We start from the raw sequence: 17756 nt of genomic DNA on the forward strand, positions 1-17756 counted from the left end.
TCAGGTGCCCTTCCTGGGTAGCCATCCACCTTGCTTTATGAGACAAGGTGGCTTGGGAGTTATAGTCAGGAGAGGCTGGAAGGCCTGTGAGCCCCAGGGTCCATCTGTCTCTTTCTCACCAGGACTGCCATACCGGCTTTAAGATGCGGGTTCTGGCCATCTGAACTCAGTTCCTTGTGCATGTTTGGTAGGCACTTTACTGACTGAGGTTTGTTTGTTTACTTTGGCTATCCTGAAACTCATTCTATTGTCTAGGCTGGCCTCATACTCAGAGATCCTCTTGCCTCTGCCTCCCAAGTTCTGGGACTAAAGGCATGCACCACCACTGCCCAGCTATCCATACATTTACTTAAGAAGAGAAAGTATTTTATGTCAAGGATGGAGTGTAGATTAGTACTTAGCACATTCTGGAATACATCTTAGTACCAAAAGGGCAAAAGTATTTTATGAAAGAAAAATAACTGGACAACTAAATGTCTTAATAGAAAAATAAGTTGGGTGTGGTACACACCTGTAATCCCAGCTGCTCAGGCTGATCATTTGAAGGGCAGCCCTGGAAATATAGGCAGATCCTTGTTTCAAAACAGAAAAAAAAGAGAGAGAAAGAGAGAGAGGAAGAAAATAAAAGTATATGTGCAGCCTTTTACCCCTTCTGGGATCAGCAGAGGACTGCTACTCCAGGCTGCTTCTGCCCGGCATAGGACTGCAGACTACAAATCCCAGCATGTCTCAGTCATTGAATTTCTCCACACCACGCCCCCTCCCTGGGAGTCAGTTGGGTCTGGAGGGCGGGGCCTGGGGGCAGTCAGGCCCCAGGCACAGCCTGGGGAGTGCAATACCTCAAGCTCTCTGGGGTACACAAAGCACAGGTGCCACTGGCTGGGGGAGCAGCTTCATCCACTAGCAGGCGGCGTTTGTGGCAGCAGGTGTGGACAGGTGGGTGCATCCAGGGGAACTTGAGAGGGTGTGTGCACCTGACTCTGTAAGATCTGTGTCAGAGCTTGGAGAGGGGAATGAGCCAGAGGAGAAACACAAGAGGCCAAGGCTTCCACTCCAGGTGTGCCAGCCCTAGTTGCGCAGCAACAGGTGTGAGCAGGTGGGGGAAGGGCAGGGGTGCCTGCTTGTAAATAAGAGAAGACACCTGGACTCCATCACCTACAGGGATGTATGTCACTTGCCCCTCCCACCTCAGTTCTACCACCTGTAAAGGTCTCTACTTAACAGGGCTGTCTGGGGAGGTTTGCAGTGGCTGCCTTTTGGAATTATCTAAGGGGGGGTCTTTAAAGACTAGCAGTGCTCCCCCCAGTTATGATTCTGAGCTGGTCTGATCCTGCACATTGTGTGGTGTTTATTTTTATTTTTGTTGTTGTTGTTTTGGTTTTGGTTGTTTGAGACAGAGTCTCACTGTGTAAGTCTGGCTGTCCTGGAACTCATTATGTAGACCAGGTTAGCCTACAATTCACAGAGCTCGGCCTGCCTCTGCCCACCGAGTGCTAGGATTAAAGGTTATGCTGTTACACCCGACTGTCATTGTGTCTTTTAAAAGTTCCTGGAGAGATGCTGAGGTGGCTGGGGGTGGATTCTGGCACCACTGCTTTGGAATCAAGGGGTTCTATGTAGGTTGGACATCTCCAAGCCCCAGTTTCTCTGTCTCTAAAATAGGAATGATGGCAAGGATGCTTGGGAAGCTGAAGTGCGGTAATGGGTGAAGGCAGATAAGTGTACCAAGCACACAGTGCTCAATGGCACAGCTGTTATTTTTTGTCCTTTAAAAAAACGGCCCCTGTGGGTTTCCAATGTGAAAGAGGCTCTTCCTGTCATGGAAATTCATTGCCTTGATTCTGATATTTTGTGCTGGTCCCATTTCCAAATCCTGTTTTCCTAACATTGTATGAGCTTTAAGAATTCCTTACTCCCATCTTTACCTTCCTCATCCAAGCCAGAGGAGCATGGAGCAGGGACTTGCTAAGGTTCTGGAATTGACCCTGGCCTGGATCCCATCCCCACCCCCACCCTGTCCTATTGGGTGGCTGCCTGCTGACCCCAGTGGGACAGTGTGCCCATTCTCTGCAGGAGCAGAGCCTTGGGGGATGGGCAGAGGGTGCCTGGCCTATGTTTGTTTACTAACGCACAGCCTGGCATGGTTCCAGGGTGGCTCCCTAGGGAGGACAGGGCTGGGGGCTTCTTTCTCAGGAGTTGCTTTGAATTGTGAGGTCTGTGTGTCCTGACTCCTCTGACAGGTCCCACCCGACTCCACCCTGGAAAGCCCTTTTGAAGAAATGGCCCTGGTGAGGGGCGGCTGGCTGTGGAGACAGAGTGAGTGATTCTGGGTCAAGCCCTTGTCTGCTTTGCACCTGATTCTGGGGCGGGGAGGAGGGAAGAGTGTGTTGTACATATCACAGCGAACATATCACTTTCTCCCTATGGGGCCTCTTCCCATTTCTGGCTGTGTAGCTAGACTTCGCTCTTTTAGGCCGGCTAGATTCCCCTCCTTTGAGGATCCCCCTCTGCCCCTGGAGCACTAAGCTGGGTCAGAGGCTCCTTTCTCACTTCCCACACTAACTTACAATACAACTGTTTCCACCTGTCAGGGTTCCCGCCTCCCTTCCCCATTCCGTACCGATCCTAGACTCTAAACTGTGTATCTTTTGAGGTACACAGACTAAGTTTAATGCCTATGTGTCCATAGCCCCCCAACCCAGACAGGACACAGACCATGGCCCAGAGCAAAGTGAGATACATCTCTTTTTCAGAACTTTAGCTCCAAGAAGCCCTCTTTCTTTTGGGGGTGGGTGGGTTGTGAGGCATTGGGGGAATACAAAGTTCCGTGTAGCTCTAGTTAGTCCTAAACTCAACATGTGGCCAAATATAACCTTTAACTCCTGTCTCTACCACCTGAGTGTTGGGCTTACAGGCATGTACTGTTATGCCTAATTTTATTTATTTTCTCTGAGATGGGTCTTTCTCAGTAGTCCAGACTAGCTTTGAATTCCCTTCAGCCTTCAAGTGCTGGAACTCCACACCTGGTTAAGAAGCCCTCTAATGTTTTGCACATCCTATTACCATTTCAGCCGTAAAATGTTTAGAGTCACAATGACCCTAGTCTTCCTGCCCCCCAGTCATCCAACCAATTCTGTAAACTGAACAAGAGCTGTCTTGGAGACCTTTGAACCAGGGGTCCCCATGTTCCTTGCCCCTGTCCATTCTCAGTTCATTTGGCAGACACCAGTCCTGCTGGGGTTTAGGACTTCATGTCACCAATGCAGATGCCCAGTGTGGTGTAAGAGGCAGAGACAAATGACTGTCACTCAAACCAGAGATAAGAGATGAGATAGAGGCTTCCGGTAGGGAGAGGTCTTTGCCTTTAGAAGCTCCTACAAGTTGGTATGAGTGCCCAGTCACAGCTCAGCACTTTTTTCTGAGACAGGGTTTCTCTGTATTGCTTTGGAGCCTGACCTGGAACTTGCTCTGTAGACCAGGATGGCTTCGAACTCACAGAGATCCACCTGCCTCTGCCTCCCGAGTGCTGGGATTAAAGGTGTGCGCCACCAATGCCAGGCTTAGTTCAGCACTTCTATTGAGCCTCTGCTGTGTGTCAGGCCAGTGGCTGGCAGGGATGAGAAATGTAAAAAAGATAGACAAGAAAGAAGTGATAGTAATGGCAGACAGAGCTGAGGGGATTTGGGGAGCCCATATGGGGCTCTTGCCCCTAGCAGGATCAGGGCTCAGCTTCCCTGGTGGGTCTGGAATATCCCACAGGCTCCATCCTCCGCCGCTGGAAGAGGAATTGGTTTGCTCTGTGGTTGGATGGCACGCTGGGTTACTACCACGATGAGACGGCCCAGGACGAGGAGGACCGTGTGCTTATCCACTTCAATGTTCGAGACATAAAGGTTGGCCAAGAGTGTCACGGTGAGCAGAAGCACTTCTTTGATGGAACTCTGCCATGGTCAGGGTCTTTTCCATGTGTGTCTGAGAACTGCAATTGGAAGGCTCTTGGTTGCTTTCAGAGAGCTCTCCCACACACTTTTGGGCCTTTGCCAGCTGTAGGTCAGTTGGCTATGAGTTAAGGACTGGTCCTTGGTTGAGTTCCTACCCTGTGCTACACCCCAGAGGTGAGTCCAGATAAAATACCTGCAGGTACTTGAGAGTGGATGAAGATGAAATAAGGAAGCTCAGAGAAGTGATGTAACTGGCCTAGAGTCCCACAGTGAATCTAATGCTTCGACCAAGACTGAAGCCATAGTGTAATACAGTAACTGAGAGATGAGCCAGTAATATGTAAAGGTTGAAAGGGTTTCAAGGATATAGCAGACTCCCAGGAAAGTATATGGGATCAGAGGTTGGCAATGACCAGCAAACAGGACCCCAAGATGCCAATCCCTACCATTGGGTGTGGTTTCCTGGAGTAGGGGCCACTAGGGTCTATGTTTCTGGAATCCTCATGTATGTGTGTTTTCTTTCAGATGTGCAGCCCCCAGAGGGCAGGAGCCGAGACGGCCTGCTGACAGTGAACCTACGGGAGGGTTCCCGCCTGCATCTGTGTGCAGAGACCCGGGATGATGCTATGTGAGTAGATTCATGGGATGTGTAGAGTGGGATATTAGGGTGCAACCACAGAGGGGATTAAGACCAGTTAGCAAGGTTTTGTCATACAGGCTGAGCAGAGGACAATGGTAGAACTACTGGTGATTGGTGCATACACAGAGAACTCAGGGATGGATGCAGACCCGCCTCAGGTGCTGGGTCTCTGGACATTTGGAATCAGATATTTGGCAGCCTGTGAAGTAATTCCCTCACCCAGGCCTATTGAAAGGAGCAGGCATACCCCATGACATCTCAACAGACCTTGTAAGAGGTGCCCTGGTGGTAGGACTCTGAACTGAGGGGTTGGCCTAGACCTGCTGTCAGAAGCAACTGGCAGTGTCTAATCTGGCACCCCCATATTAGATGAAGCCTCTCCTAGGAGGCTGAGGGCAAAGTCCTCAGTGCCATCTATTCCCTTACATTCTTTCCCTTCCTACCCCCGGCCTGAGCAGCTGGGCCTCTGCCCTGGAGAAGGAGGAAAGAGATGGGTGTGTGGGTGTTGGGGCCGCCAAGATCTAGGCAGATAGCATAGAGCTGCCTTGTCCACCCCAACCAGATGCCATGGCAACCAACAAAGGCCCAATTGTCCTGTATCCACTGGGCATTCCTGGTCATGGCTCTGGGAAGCTGTACAAGTGGGAATGTGGAGGTGGGTTGTGGCAGAGCATCACTCAGAAATGCAAGACTCAGAAGGCACCTAAGAGACACCCCCAACTTCAACTGGGATAACTGAGGGGAAGAGGCTGGACCAAGAGTTATTGGCTTACTGGGTGGTGATGGTGCACACCTGTAATCCCAGCACTCAGTAGGCAGAGGCAGGCAGATCTCTGAGTATGAGGTCAGCGTGGTCTACAGGGAGAGTTCCAGGACAGCCAGGACTACACAGAGAAACCCTGTCTCATAAAAGCAGAAACAACAAAAACCAAACAAGAGTCAAACCCAACCACCACCACGAGTTATTAGCTTCCCTCAGGGTCTATTCATGTGACTAGTTGCTTTTGTCTGCCTGAGAGCTGGCAGATGTGGGGGGCTTGGGACTGACTGGGTTGGGGATGAGCTTCGACAGGGAGGGAGCCCCTCCCCTGCAAATCTTTCCTGATGACCTGGTGGGTTTTGCTTTGCAGAGCATGGAAGACAGCACTGATGGAGGCAAATTCTACCCCGGTGAGTCTCCACTCTTTTCCCCTCCCTTTTGCCCCACATGCCATGGAATCATGGGTGACTCAGACTCGGTCTCTGCCTATTAGTTCAGTCTAGAATGGAGAGATTCATGCAGACTCAGTCCCCTGGAGTCCCCTGTGGAGAAGAGAGGAGTCTGCAGGTGCTCCCAGGAGGGAGGGAGAGAAGCCTCTATGAAGACTTACTGGAGGGTTGCAGGGAAGTTAGAAAAGAGGGTGCATATGTCAGTCATGATGCCACTCAGAACAGTCCTGTGAGGCTGGATTATTGTTCTCCCTCCACATGGTTAAGACTAAGGCTCATGCTGGGCAGTGGTAGCACACGCCTTTAGTCCCAGCACTCGGGGGGCAGAGGCAGGCAGATCTCTGTGAGTTCCAGACTAGCCTGGTCTACAAGAGCTAGTTCTAGGACAGCCTCCAAAGCCACAGAGAACCTTGTCACAAAAAAAGAAAACAAACAAAAAACAAACAAAAAAAAGACTAAGGCTCATTCGTCCTCACAACAGATATGTATTGGGTTCTTAGTGTGAGTCGGGTACCATGCCAAGGGCCAGGGATAGGAAGTAAACCAAAGGATGTAGGCTTTCCCCTCCTGCATTCAGCCTAGAAGGAGTAAGATATAAGACAACGAATTAATTAATTTTTCCATTTTGATATCAGCCACTGCTCTGGCAGAGGCATGCAGTATGTGACCCTTTTGGTGGTCTGATCCAAGTATGAGTTCACTTGAAGCTGAGACTTGAAGGATAAACATAAATTGGGTAAAAGGTGGGGCTATGGTGAAGGAAACAGCTTTCCAGGTAAGAGGGACCAGTATGTGCAGAGGCCTGATGGGGTTAAGATATCAAGGTGGCTGAAGCCCATGGAACAGGGTTAGGGGTGGTGGGGAAGGAAAGCTGGGGGTTCAGGCCTGTGCCTTGTGCTAATAATATTGTATTGATTATTTTACTTTTTACTTTGAGTATCATTTTGAATCTCAGGCTGGCCTTGAACTCATCATGCAGCCCAGACTGGCCTCAAATTTGCATGCCCCTCCTCCTTCAGCTTTCCAAGTGCTGGAAGTACAGGCATAAACTGCCATGCCTTGCTCTAAGAATCCTGGTGTCTGCTAAGAGCACCAACAAGCCATTGACAGTCTTTAAGCAAAAGGAAAGAATGGAAAGACCTGATCAGAAATGCCTTTTAAAATCTTTTAATAATTTATTTATATGTATGGTGTGCCTGTGTATTTGTGGGTAGGCGCACAGGTGTGTGAAGGCCAGTGGTCAACCTTGGGTGGTGGTCTTCAACAGCCATCACTTTTTTGTTTTGTTTTTTTTTTTTACTTTTTTTGGTGTTTGCTTTTCGGAGGCATGGTTTCCTCTGTGTAACAGCCCTGTCTGTCCTGGAACTCCCTCTTTAGACCAGGCTGGCCTTGAACTCACAGATATTCACCTGTCTTTGCCTCCTGAGTTCTGGGGTTAAAAGTGTGTGCCACCCCCATCTGGCTCTGGCTCAGCCATTACCTTATTTTTTGTGACAGGGCTGCTCACTGGGACCTGGAGATCACCAGTTTAGGGTGGCTGGCCAACAAGCCCCAGGGATCCTCCTATGTTTTTCTGGGATTAGGCACATGCCACATGCCTGCTTTTCACAGGTATGCTGGAGGTGGAAGTCAGGCTCTTGTGTTTGCAAGGCAAGCACTTTATTAACTGAGCCTTCTCTGCAGTTCCAGCCTTTTATTTTCAAAAAGCCATCCTGGAGTTGGTATGACAGTGTGTATTTGTGATCCTAGCACTCGGGAGGCAGAGACAGGACAACTCCAAGCTTTGGGTCAGTCTGGACCAGAGAGCCAGACCGTGTCTCAAAAACAAGCACAAAAATCCCGGCTGGTAGGGAGGGAGTGAGAGGAATACCCGGGACCAGTTAGGAGCTGGGGCCAGTCTCCCTATAAGAGGCTGCAGGTCTGGATTAAGCCTTGCTGGCTGACAGGCTGAGGAGCACAGGTATTTAGGAGATGCAGGGGAGACTGCTTGGTGACCAACCATTGGTCACTAAGGTGAGGGTTTGAAGCATGGCCTGAGGCCTAGCGTGGGCCCCCACCTGCCAGACTCCAGAATCTATGCTTGTTGCTTCTGCCTGTGGCACAGCTGAGACTTTTTCTCGCCTGGAGAGTGTCCACTGGGAAGTAGCAGAGAAGACAGACAGTTAGAAACCCTCTTGAGTATACCCACCTGCTTGAGGGCCAGACACTCTGCTAAGCACCTGGCATGGTTATGTCATTTCATCCTCTAACAAGGGCTGGGGGTGGTGGCAGTTGGTTTATTAGCCCCACCTTACAGATGGGGAAGCTGAGGTTTAGAAAGGGGAGATGGCTCGTTCAGAGTTTTACAATCTTAAGGCATTGGAGGAACCTTCACTGGAGACTTGGCTAGTGTTCTTAGTGAGAAGCTGGCATTGGTAGCTATGTGAGCAGAGGCAGGGAAGGTGGATGTGTGCGTGTTTGCAAACGTGTGCATCCAAGGGCTGGAGAATGGCCTGGTTGGAAGGCTTACCATGGAGGGAGTGACATTGGAGAGATGACCTCTGGGTCAGGTTATGAAGGATCTCAAAGTCTAGTTGGAGGAATAGCATTTTTCTAAGGCTATCAGACCAATTGGGGGCATTAGCAGAAAGGGCTGAAGTCAGACATCGGGGGCCACCTTGAGTTTTCAGGTGGAAGGTGATTTATAGGAAGCTAGAAATAAGGACCAAGGATCATCAGGGGGAGGAGCCAGGTTGGCTAACCATCCTCTGAGCTCCAAAGACCCCCCCCCCCAGTAGGGCCAGCCAGTGACACTGAAGACAGCAGGAAGGAGGTGAGGGCTGACCGTTCTGCACTCTGTGACTCTATGAAGCTGTCTTGCTCCCCCTCTGCCTGCCCTACTGACCTCTGACCTCTGCCTGGCCCGCCATGCTCTCTCTCTGTCTGTCTACCTGCCTGTTGTACTGACCCCTGACCTCTGCCTGGCCCTCCATGTTCCCTCTTTTTGCTCCCCAGATACACATCCCTTGGGGCTCTGGCTTTTACTGGGGCTGGTGCTTGTGTTTTTGTCTGTCTATATGTTCACATCTGTGTCTGTGGGCTTCTCTTTCCCTGAGCCTATGCAGGAGTGACCTGTGCTTTGTACCTCTATGTGCCCCCCAATCTGGGAGAAGGCTCGTGGGGATATAGTCACAGATGAGGCTGAATTGTGGGGTAAAGAGACTGGGATCCCCATGTGCATGAAACCAAGGTGGGGGAGCCAGAAGGAGACCATTGCTCCTTCCTAATTGACACCCCTCTCCCCACCTCTGACCTTCTGCGAGCACATGAACAGCTGGCACAGGACTCTGGTAGGGACCTGGTAACATCTCCTAGTCTCTTAAGGTGTAAAGGGCATCTGATATCTCCCTCCCTCTCCCTTGTTGGGTTTCTGTGGCTGGAGCAGGCCCCAGCTGGAGCCACCGTCCCACCCAGGAGTCGTCGGGTTTGCCCTAAGGTCAGGTGTACGACCCTCTCCTGGAAGCCCTGTAAGGTTGAGAGGCGGATCTGGGTAAGTGCAAGCTCAACCCTTCCTGCCTCCTTTCTGGCCATCAGGATGAGCCTCCAAAGCCACCCGTCTTGTCCTTTCCCTGTTCACAGACATCAATGGCTCTCCTTTCCTCACTGGACCACAGCTGGCTTTCAAGGCCCATGTATCCTCCCAGACTTGCTTGCCACATCTCCTCACTCCTGTGCTTGCTCTGCCCTCTGCTGCAGCTGCTGTAGTTCTCACTTCTCCTGCCGATACCCATGCTGTCCTATGCTGCCCAAACCCTTAGCTTCTTTGTTCACCTGGCCAGCGGATGCTCACCTTAAAGAACTAACTCAAAGGCTGCCACCTCCTCAGTGAGGATTTCCCAGAGCTACAGGCACTGTCACTCAGGACATAGTCCACTGTCACTGATTCTTAGCACTGGCTTCATTCTGCCTGGCCCAAAAGTTACTTTATTCCTGTCTGCTTAGAACCACTGAAATGGGAACTTCCTCCAAGGCAAGGGCCAGGACGCATTGGCTGTGCTCAGTGAAGTCCAGTACAGGGCTGAGTATTCAGCATGTGCTCAGTCAGTGCTCAGTGATGAGAACAGTCTGTTCGTACCCCCTTCATAAGGAACTGGCACAAATAGGTCACTGAATGAGAAAGGAAAGAAAAGGACTTAGTTTGGGCCTGTCCTTGCCCTAGGTGTTTCTTGGAATCAGGACATAGTAGTTACTTTTCTTATCACTGTGAGCAAATAACTCACAAGAAGCAAGTTTATAGTTTGAGGGTACACTCCTGTGTGTGTGTGTAGGGGGGTGTGGCGGTAGGAATATGGGACTGCTTGCTCACTTGTAGCCACAGAGAGAGGAATGCCGGTGTCCAGCTGGCTTTTTCATTTCCCCTTTTTATTTAGTCTGGAACTCCAACCCATGCCATAGGGTGGTATTGCCCCATTCAGGAGAGGTTCTCTCCTCCTTAGTTAAATCTCTGGAAATACAGCACAGACACACTCAGAGGTCTGTGTCCCAGGTGATTCCAAGTCCAGTCAGCCAGCACACAGGTTCTGGGCCTCAACTCTTTCTTTGTCCCTAGGGCTCAGCATAGCACCTGGTCTAGTGCTATGTGAGTGGACATGGGAGCTTGTGGTCTTACTATGTGATCAATTACAAAGTCTTTTCTTGCTCATTGATGCTGTTTTGGAATTGCTTAGGGACTTACATGACAGCAACACATGTTGGTATTCTCTGCATGCTGTAACCTCCTAAGTGGGGTGGGGCCTAGGAACTGTAGTGTATTTATATACATACAAATATTTCTGTGGTGCTGGGGATTGAGCTTGGAGCTTCAAACATGCTAGGCAAGCACTGTTTTTAACATTCAACATGGAAATCTGCATGTTCAAGACTAACTTCTGGGGTTGGGTTTGGGTCTCAGTGGTGGAGTACATGCTTAGCATGAGTGAGGTGCTGTGTTGATCCCCAGTATTTCGTAAGGGGTGAGGCTTCTGGTGGTTGTGGCAAGAGCAACAACTGAGCCCAGAAGGACTTGGTCAGTAGATATAGTTTTGCTGGAGTCTCCCAAGATTAATGAGAAATATGCTCTGAGAGTTACTTAGCTTGATCATTGTTACTTAGTTCATCACAGAGAGGCCTGGGACTTCAAGTGGCAATGCCTAAAAATGGGATTGAAAGACCATAAACCTACGAATACAACAGTTTCAGACGAGGCCAGAATGTTATTTACATGTAACTCACTGATTGGACAGCACTGTTTTCACCCACAGGAGGGGCTGGGCCCTGGGAGAAGCCTGAGGGCTTCTATTCTCCAGGAGGTCCCTGGGGTGACCAGCCGGTTGCCAGGTGCTCTGAGTTTTCTTCTGGGCCTCCCAGAGCTGGAGGGACAGGAGCCCTGGAGAGACATGAGGTTGTATTTTCCACCCACTCCAGAGCCTCACAGAGGCCAGCTCACTGCCGCTTCAGGGCAGGTTCATGTAGTAATGTTGATTCCCTGCTCTCCACAAGGATTCTTCAGTCTTCTCCAGTCTGACTTATCCCCAACCATTCCTTTAAAAAATATCCCTCCCTAACAAGATCACTCTAGTGTCGAAGTAGCTAAATCCAAGGGCTTACTCTCTCTCGGCACTGGCCAATAGGTTGTCAAAGAGCACACTGAGAAGATAAAATCCTAAAACCTGATGGCCTTGTGAAAGGCTAGTGTGCAAAGCCAAGAGCACCAGGAGATGGAGATGCAGCTCAGTGGTACATGCCTGCCCAACTCGCATAAGGCCTTGGGCTCAAACCCCAACATCACAAAAAAGAAAATGCTGGGTTTGGTGGTATGTGCCTATAATCCTAGCACCCAGGAACTGAAGCAGGAAGGTTGTGAGTTCAAAGGCAGCCTGGGCTGAGTATCACTCACTCACTGCCCCCAAAGAGCAAAGGTTCTAGAGCCAGGCTTAGTGGTACATTCCTGTAACCCCAGCACTTGAGAGGTAGAGGCAGGAAGATCAGGAGTTCAATGTCATCCTCATCTATAGAGTGAGTTCAAGGCCAAGCTAGACTGCATGAAATCCTGTCTAAAAATGGAAGATTCTTGCCATGAAAGCATAAGGACCCCAGTTAGACACCAGAACCCATGTGAAAACAGCGGTGTTCTCTACAATCTCAGTGCTGGGGAGGTAGAGACAGGAGCATGCATGCTGGGGGCTGGCTGGCCTGGCAGTGAGGGTGAACCATCAAGTTCCAGGTTTAGTGAGAAACTATCTCAACAATAAAGTGGAAAGTGATTAAGAAAGACACATTGCATCAACCTCTGACTTCTGCACACACACATACACCTCCACATATACAAAAGGGTAGAAAGGAGGAACCCCTTAAGGTGCGCTGCATGGTGCTGGCATTTACAAAGAACAGGGCTGTGAGATGGAGCACAATCCATTTGTGTCAGTAAAGTTGAATACATACAAACCTTTTTTTTTTATATATAAGATTTTGTTTATTATGTATACAGTGTTCTGCCTGCATGTATGCCTGCAGGTCAAAAGAGGGCACCAGATCTCATTATAGATGGTTGTGAGCCACCATGTGATTGCTGGGAACTGAACTCAGGACCTCTGGAAGAGCAGTCAATGCTCTTAACCACTGAGCTATCTCAGCGTTTTTTTGTTTTTGTTTGTTTTTTGTTTTTTTTTTTTGAGACAGGGTTTCTTTCCTTGGCTATCCTAGAACTAGATGTGTAGACCAGGCTGGCCTCAAACTCTCAGAGATCCATCTGTTTCTGCCTCCCGAGTGCTGGGAGGTGTGCGCCATCACCACCACCACAGGCTGGAACTTCTAAACAGAGTTGGGCCATTCTGGTGTGGACCCTCCAGGTCTGCCACACCCCATGAGTAAAGTGGCAGTTTTGGATCGGCATTTACTGTTAATCATGCATGTATTTACTGGCTCCTGTCATGCAGGATCCCCTGCTGGTGACATAAGTTGAGGGACTTGCCCCTAAGTGGCACACATTTGGGGAGTAGGCAGAAAGGTTAAGACAAAGGGTAAGGAGGAGACCATCCAGTCACAGAGAACCCAGGAACATAAAGATATTTCTTCTGGATACAGCAAACATGACTTCTGAGACCAGGAGGGCTTCCTGGAGTGGGTGACTTTTGAGCTAGACTCTGGGAGGTTGGTAGACCCTGAAAGGGAGAGCAACACCCCCACCCCCTCTGTGCCTCAGCCCACCGTACTGAGTCCTTTAAGGGTCAAAGGTAGTAACACAGTCCAGCACCTCCATTGGGACCCACTCTGTAGTAGATGCTTGATGACAGTTATTTCAATTTTCTTCCCCGCTCTTCCTTTCCATTGCCCCAGTCCTCCTTTAATCCATGCCTAGGGCTTGACTATAGTTCTCTCTTCTTGTGGCTAGGAGAGTAGTTGGCTAGGTTTCTCCAAGTGACAGAACTGTAGTTTAGGCCTATAATGGGAATTTGGGAGCCATGGAAAATCTGTGCAGTGTAGGAGACCAAGGAGGGTGAAGTGGCTTTACTGGGAGCTGGATGTAAAGGTTGGAGTTTTAGAGAAGGGCTATGGACTCTATGGGGAGGCAGCACCTTTTCCCATCAGCTTCCTGGTACCAGGGGAGGAAGGTAGCCACAGGAGAATGAAGGGGTCAGGACCAAACCCAGACCAGGATGTTCCTGGGCATTTGACCTGACTGGACTTCCCAGGTACGCGTCTACAGCCCGTATCAGGACTACTATGAAGTGGTGCCCCCCAACGCGCACGAGGCCACATATGTCCGCAGCTACTATGGGCCGCCTTATGCAGGTAAGCACCCCTGTGCCTGCCACAATCCTATACCATACCTTGTCCATGACCTATCAGTGAAGACTAAGCTTTGACCTTTTAGGTACACACATTTTCCAAATCCCACTAGTAGTACCCTCTGGATCCCAAGATTCAAAACAGCCATCCCTACTCCTGTTCTGATCTCCCAGCTCCCGGTGCCCTCCCCACTCAGCCAGACAGCCCAGCAATGACATTCCTGTACTGCTGGCGACCCCAGGTGGCTATTTCAGGAATGGCAATAACCTCCTTCCTAGTCCTAAAAACTTTGTTACCAATGTCGGTCCCCAGATATACTGCATAGGTTCCCCCGGCACCCAGGGATCTTGTAGCATAGTCCCAGCACCATAGTCACTAAGTATCAGTGGCATATGTATGACCTGTAGGATGTGGTGGCAGGTCTCAAAGTCTCAGTTTCTCTGGGGAGCAGAATGAGTTCATACCTTAACGTGGGTTTGGATTAGGGCCACAGGGGCTGACCCTGACCCTCTGGTTCTCGTTACAGGCCCTGGTGTGACACACGTGATAGTGAGAGAGGACCCCTGCTACAGCGCAGGCGCCCCGTTGGCTATGGGCATGCTTGCTGGGGCTGCCACAGGTGCTGCTCTAGGCTCACTCATGTGGTCACCTTGCTGGTTCTGAGCCCTGGGGCTCTGACCTCTGGATGTGCACGTAGAACGCAAGACTCTTTTCTTCCTGGTCTACCTTCTGCTACCTACCCATTTAAACCCTGCCTCGTTTTGACCCTTTCCTCTCCATTAAGCTCTCTAAGCCTAGCCCATCCCTCCCACCACTTAGCCTCCTTCCCTCTCAGAGGAAGCTAACATTTCAGGCAGACTTGGCTAAAATCCTCCCACCTATTGCCAGGCACCCCCATAAATCATGTACAGATGTATTTCTTCTAGATACAGCAAACATGACTTCATTTGGTTCCAAGTATCTGAGGGATGGCGACCACAAGTAAAAAGCAAAGTTACAGTTATCAGTCTGAGAAGGATACGTGGGGGCAAAAAACAAGGCAGGCAGTCTGGGTGCTGTTGGCAGCAAGAATGAGCAGAGAACATTCTTACACGTCCAAAGAATCAAAGAATACAGTTGGTTTGGTGTTCAGGCAGGCTTTGGACTATGGTGTCCTCCAGGCTATGGAGCTTGCTGGATAAAGATGATGGGCGCTTTTTATGGAGGGAAGCTTTGTGATTTCAACTATAATGAATATGTTGTCTGTTTTGCCAGTACCAGCACATATCCTTACTCCATACATGGAAGACTGGCACCTTCTTCCCACTACTAGCTTCTCTGATAGTTGAGTTAACCAATCCCTGGGTTTCCTTGCTGTGGATCAGGTGAGCTCCTTGGGACTCCAGCCTTAGGAAGCTGCTTCCATTAGGAAATGCCTTTCTGATCCCAGGAGCTCAGCTTTATTGCAGTGACTGTTATCATCTGAGGCTTTTTCTCTTCCTTTGCTATGGGCCTAACCCACCTTGGCTCCAGCCTGGGGAACCGCTCATGTGCCTGCCTGTAGGTGGCAAGCAATTTCTCCATTAGATCCTGTTCCAGACTCTTCCATTACCCTGTCCCAGCTGCCAATAGAAAAGCTAACGTCTCTGGTCCAGTGGCTAGAGTGCCCACTAAAGTTCCCTGTAGATGAGGGAGGGCTCCATTGGCTCAGCTGCAGACACTAATAAAGACATGACTGACTCCAAAACTGGCTCTGGTTGTTTTGTTCCTCCAGGGGGATCTGTTTCCTCAGGACATCTCTGTGACCCACCATTTACTGATAGAGTGCATTATGAAGTTGGATGGAATCGGTGACAGCATGTGAGCTGAACAATTTGGAACAACTCATTTCTAGACCTTTCTTTCCCTACCCCTTGACAGGGCAGATGGAAGTTGGCCACCTCTGAAGACTCAAAAGGAGAGGCTATGCCAGGGTCTTTGTTCTATGCCCTGAGCTGTCAGATAATCCAGAGCTGGCACTGCTCTGATGTTAGAATATTTGTGTATGTGTGCACACATGCATGCCAGAGGTCAAAGCCAGAGTGTCTTTATCAACCTTCACCTTGTTTTTGACATCTCTCTGTTTGGCTAAACTGACTGGCCAGTAAACGTCAGGGATGCTCTTGCCTCTGCCTTTCCACAGTATCTTCCCCACCTAAAGTAGAGCCAATTAATTGTTCTTATAGAAACCTGCTGGCTAGAGACAAACAGAACCTGCCTCAGTCTTCTGAAAATGCATTGCTGTGATTGATGTAATAAGAAGCTTAATGGAAAATACAGGAGGTATAGGTGGGACTTCAGGGCAGAGAGAGAACTCTGGGAGAAGGCGGGGTGGCCATCGAAGGACTGAGGAGACATGAAAGTAGCAGGATGGGCAGTACAAGACAGAACGTAGACAAATAGAAATGGGTTAATTCAAGTAATAAGAGCTGATGGGACAAGGCTAAGCTAAGATTGAGCTGTCATAAGTCTCCATGTTGTTATTTGGGAGCTTGCAGCTACAACCACATATCAAGCTGAGCACTGAAGAGTTCCATGAACCACAGGGCCAATCCTCTAAGCCCCATCTCATTGCAGTATCTGTTTTCATCAACTCTTCTTTCTCATGGCAATTGTAGTGCACTAATGCTAGCTCTGAAGACAGCTGCACTAATAAGTTCTCTGGCCTGTGGCCTCTATTTTTGTAATGGGGCAGGAGAGTCAGATGTTGCTGACCAAAGTCAGATATTTCTGTAAATGGCCAGAAAGTGAATACTTCAGACTTTGGGGTCATAAGTACTGTTTTAAGTGTTCAATAGTATCTGAATGGTTTAAAAGTATGCTTGAGTTCTAATGAAGCTTAAGTTTATTTTTGGTTTTTCGAGATAGGCTTTCTCTGTGTTGCTCTGGCTGTGTTGGAACTCACTCTATAGACCAGAGTGTCTTTGAACTCAGGATCCACTTGCTCTGCCTCCTGAGTGCTAGCATTACAGGCATGTGTCACCATGTCCAGCTAAAGTTTTAAGTTTAAAACCAGCAATGGGCTAGATGTGGTTAGAAGCTCTGCTTGCAAGGTTATGCCCCACCCCAACCTAAGACAAGAGTTTTACTCTGTAACCCATGCCAACCTTGAGCTCACAATCCTACTGCCTCAGGCTCTCAGAGAGCTGCATTTACACGTATGCATCATTGTTGTTAGCTAAAAAGTCATTCCTTGCCTAACAGCAATACAATCTCCTCACCAAGTTAATATCACAGAGTATAGATGGTATAACTTATTCACAAACCTAGGCTATAAAGTCTGTGTGTGGTATAGCCTACTCCCTGCTGGTGTCATCATCAACAGAACACCACAAGCTTAAACACAAAAGAACAGTATGACCAAGAGACACAGTGACCACATGTATAAGGGTTTGGCTGGTCTAACATTTTGTAATTTTTCTTTTGGCTAAGCAGAACTACATTTTAAAATAACAGTAAGTAAAACAGCAATTATTATTGCTATCATGTATTGTATGTATTGTATGCCTCTACTTTTATTTGACTGAAAACACAACAGATTACACTAACATTACCACAAACAAGAGACATTTTGTGCTATTACCTGACATCATTTTTTAGCTCAGTTGTAACTGTAGGAGACCTTGTTTGATATATGGTACATCACTGATCAAAATATCACATCTGGTGCATGACTGTTTATCCTATTGCTACCCCAGTAAGGGCTGTCTCTCAAGTTGCAACCTCCCTTTCACACTCTTGGAAAGACTTTGGACTTCCTATTTCTCCCCCAACATCTGTTCTTGTTATTTATTTACTTATTTTACTTCAAGTTACATTTTCTAGCTCTAGGAGGGAAGAAGCATAAGCATACTCAGCATACTGGCAGGGATGGGAAACCAAGTCAATAGCTGTTTTCTTGTGTTTTATTTATATATATTTGGCAGCAAAATTGTGTTTGTTTAAAAAAAAAATCTAGACTGTGAACACACTTTACTGCTTCAGCTGAAGAACCCCAAGCTAAATAAAAAGAGCAATATGAAAAGCAGCATACTGGTTACTTTAAAAAATAACATAAGTAGCATCAAATTCAACAGTGTAGGAAGACAATCAGCCCCCTTTTCAGAAATCACAATTCCTTCAAATAAAGAATGTGAACCATC

General features: G+C 48.7%; 1 protein-coding gene across 2 annotated transcripts; it reads left to right on the forward strand.

Moving 5' to 3' along the window:
* Positions 1 to 793: 793 nt before the first annotated feature.
* Plekhb1 (pleckstrin homology domain containing B1) lies at positions 794 to 15322 on the forward strand. Of its 2 annotated transcripts, XM_027407793.2 has the most exons (8): positions 794 to 936; positions 2241 to 2316; positions 3760 to 3912; positions 4467 to 4569; positions 5712 to 5751; positions 9215 to 9319; positions 13500 to 13599; positions 14123 to 15322. In XM_027407793.2, the coding sequence occupies exons 2-8, from the start codon at positions 2280 to 2282 to the stop codon at positions 14257 to 14259; spliced, it is 675 nt and encodes a 224-aa protein (XP_027263594.1). In that variant the 5' UTR covers positions 794 to 936; positions 2241 to 2279; the 3' UTR covers positions 14260 to 15322. The 2 variants fall into 2 exon arrangements, with proteins under 2 accessions (XP_027263594.1, XP_027263595.1); XM_027407794.2 differs by lacking the exon at positions 9215 to 9319.
* Positions 15323 to 17756: the final 2434 nt, after the last annotated feature.

The sequence above is a fragment of the Cricetulus griseus genome, chromosome 3 (genome assembly GCF_003668045.3).
Source record: "Cricetulus griseus strain 17A/GY chromosome 3, alternate assembly CriGri-PICRH-1.0, whole genome shotgun sequence".
NCBI classification, from domain to species: Eukaryota; Metazoa; Chordata; class Mammalia; order Rodentia; family Cricetidae; genus Cricetulus; species Cricetulus griseus.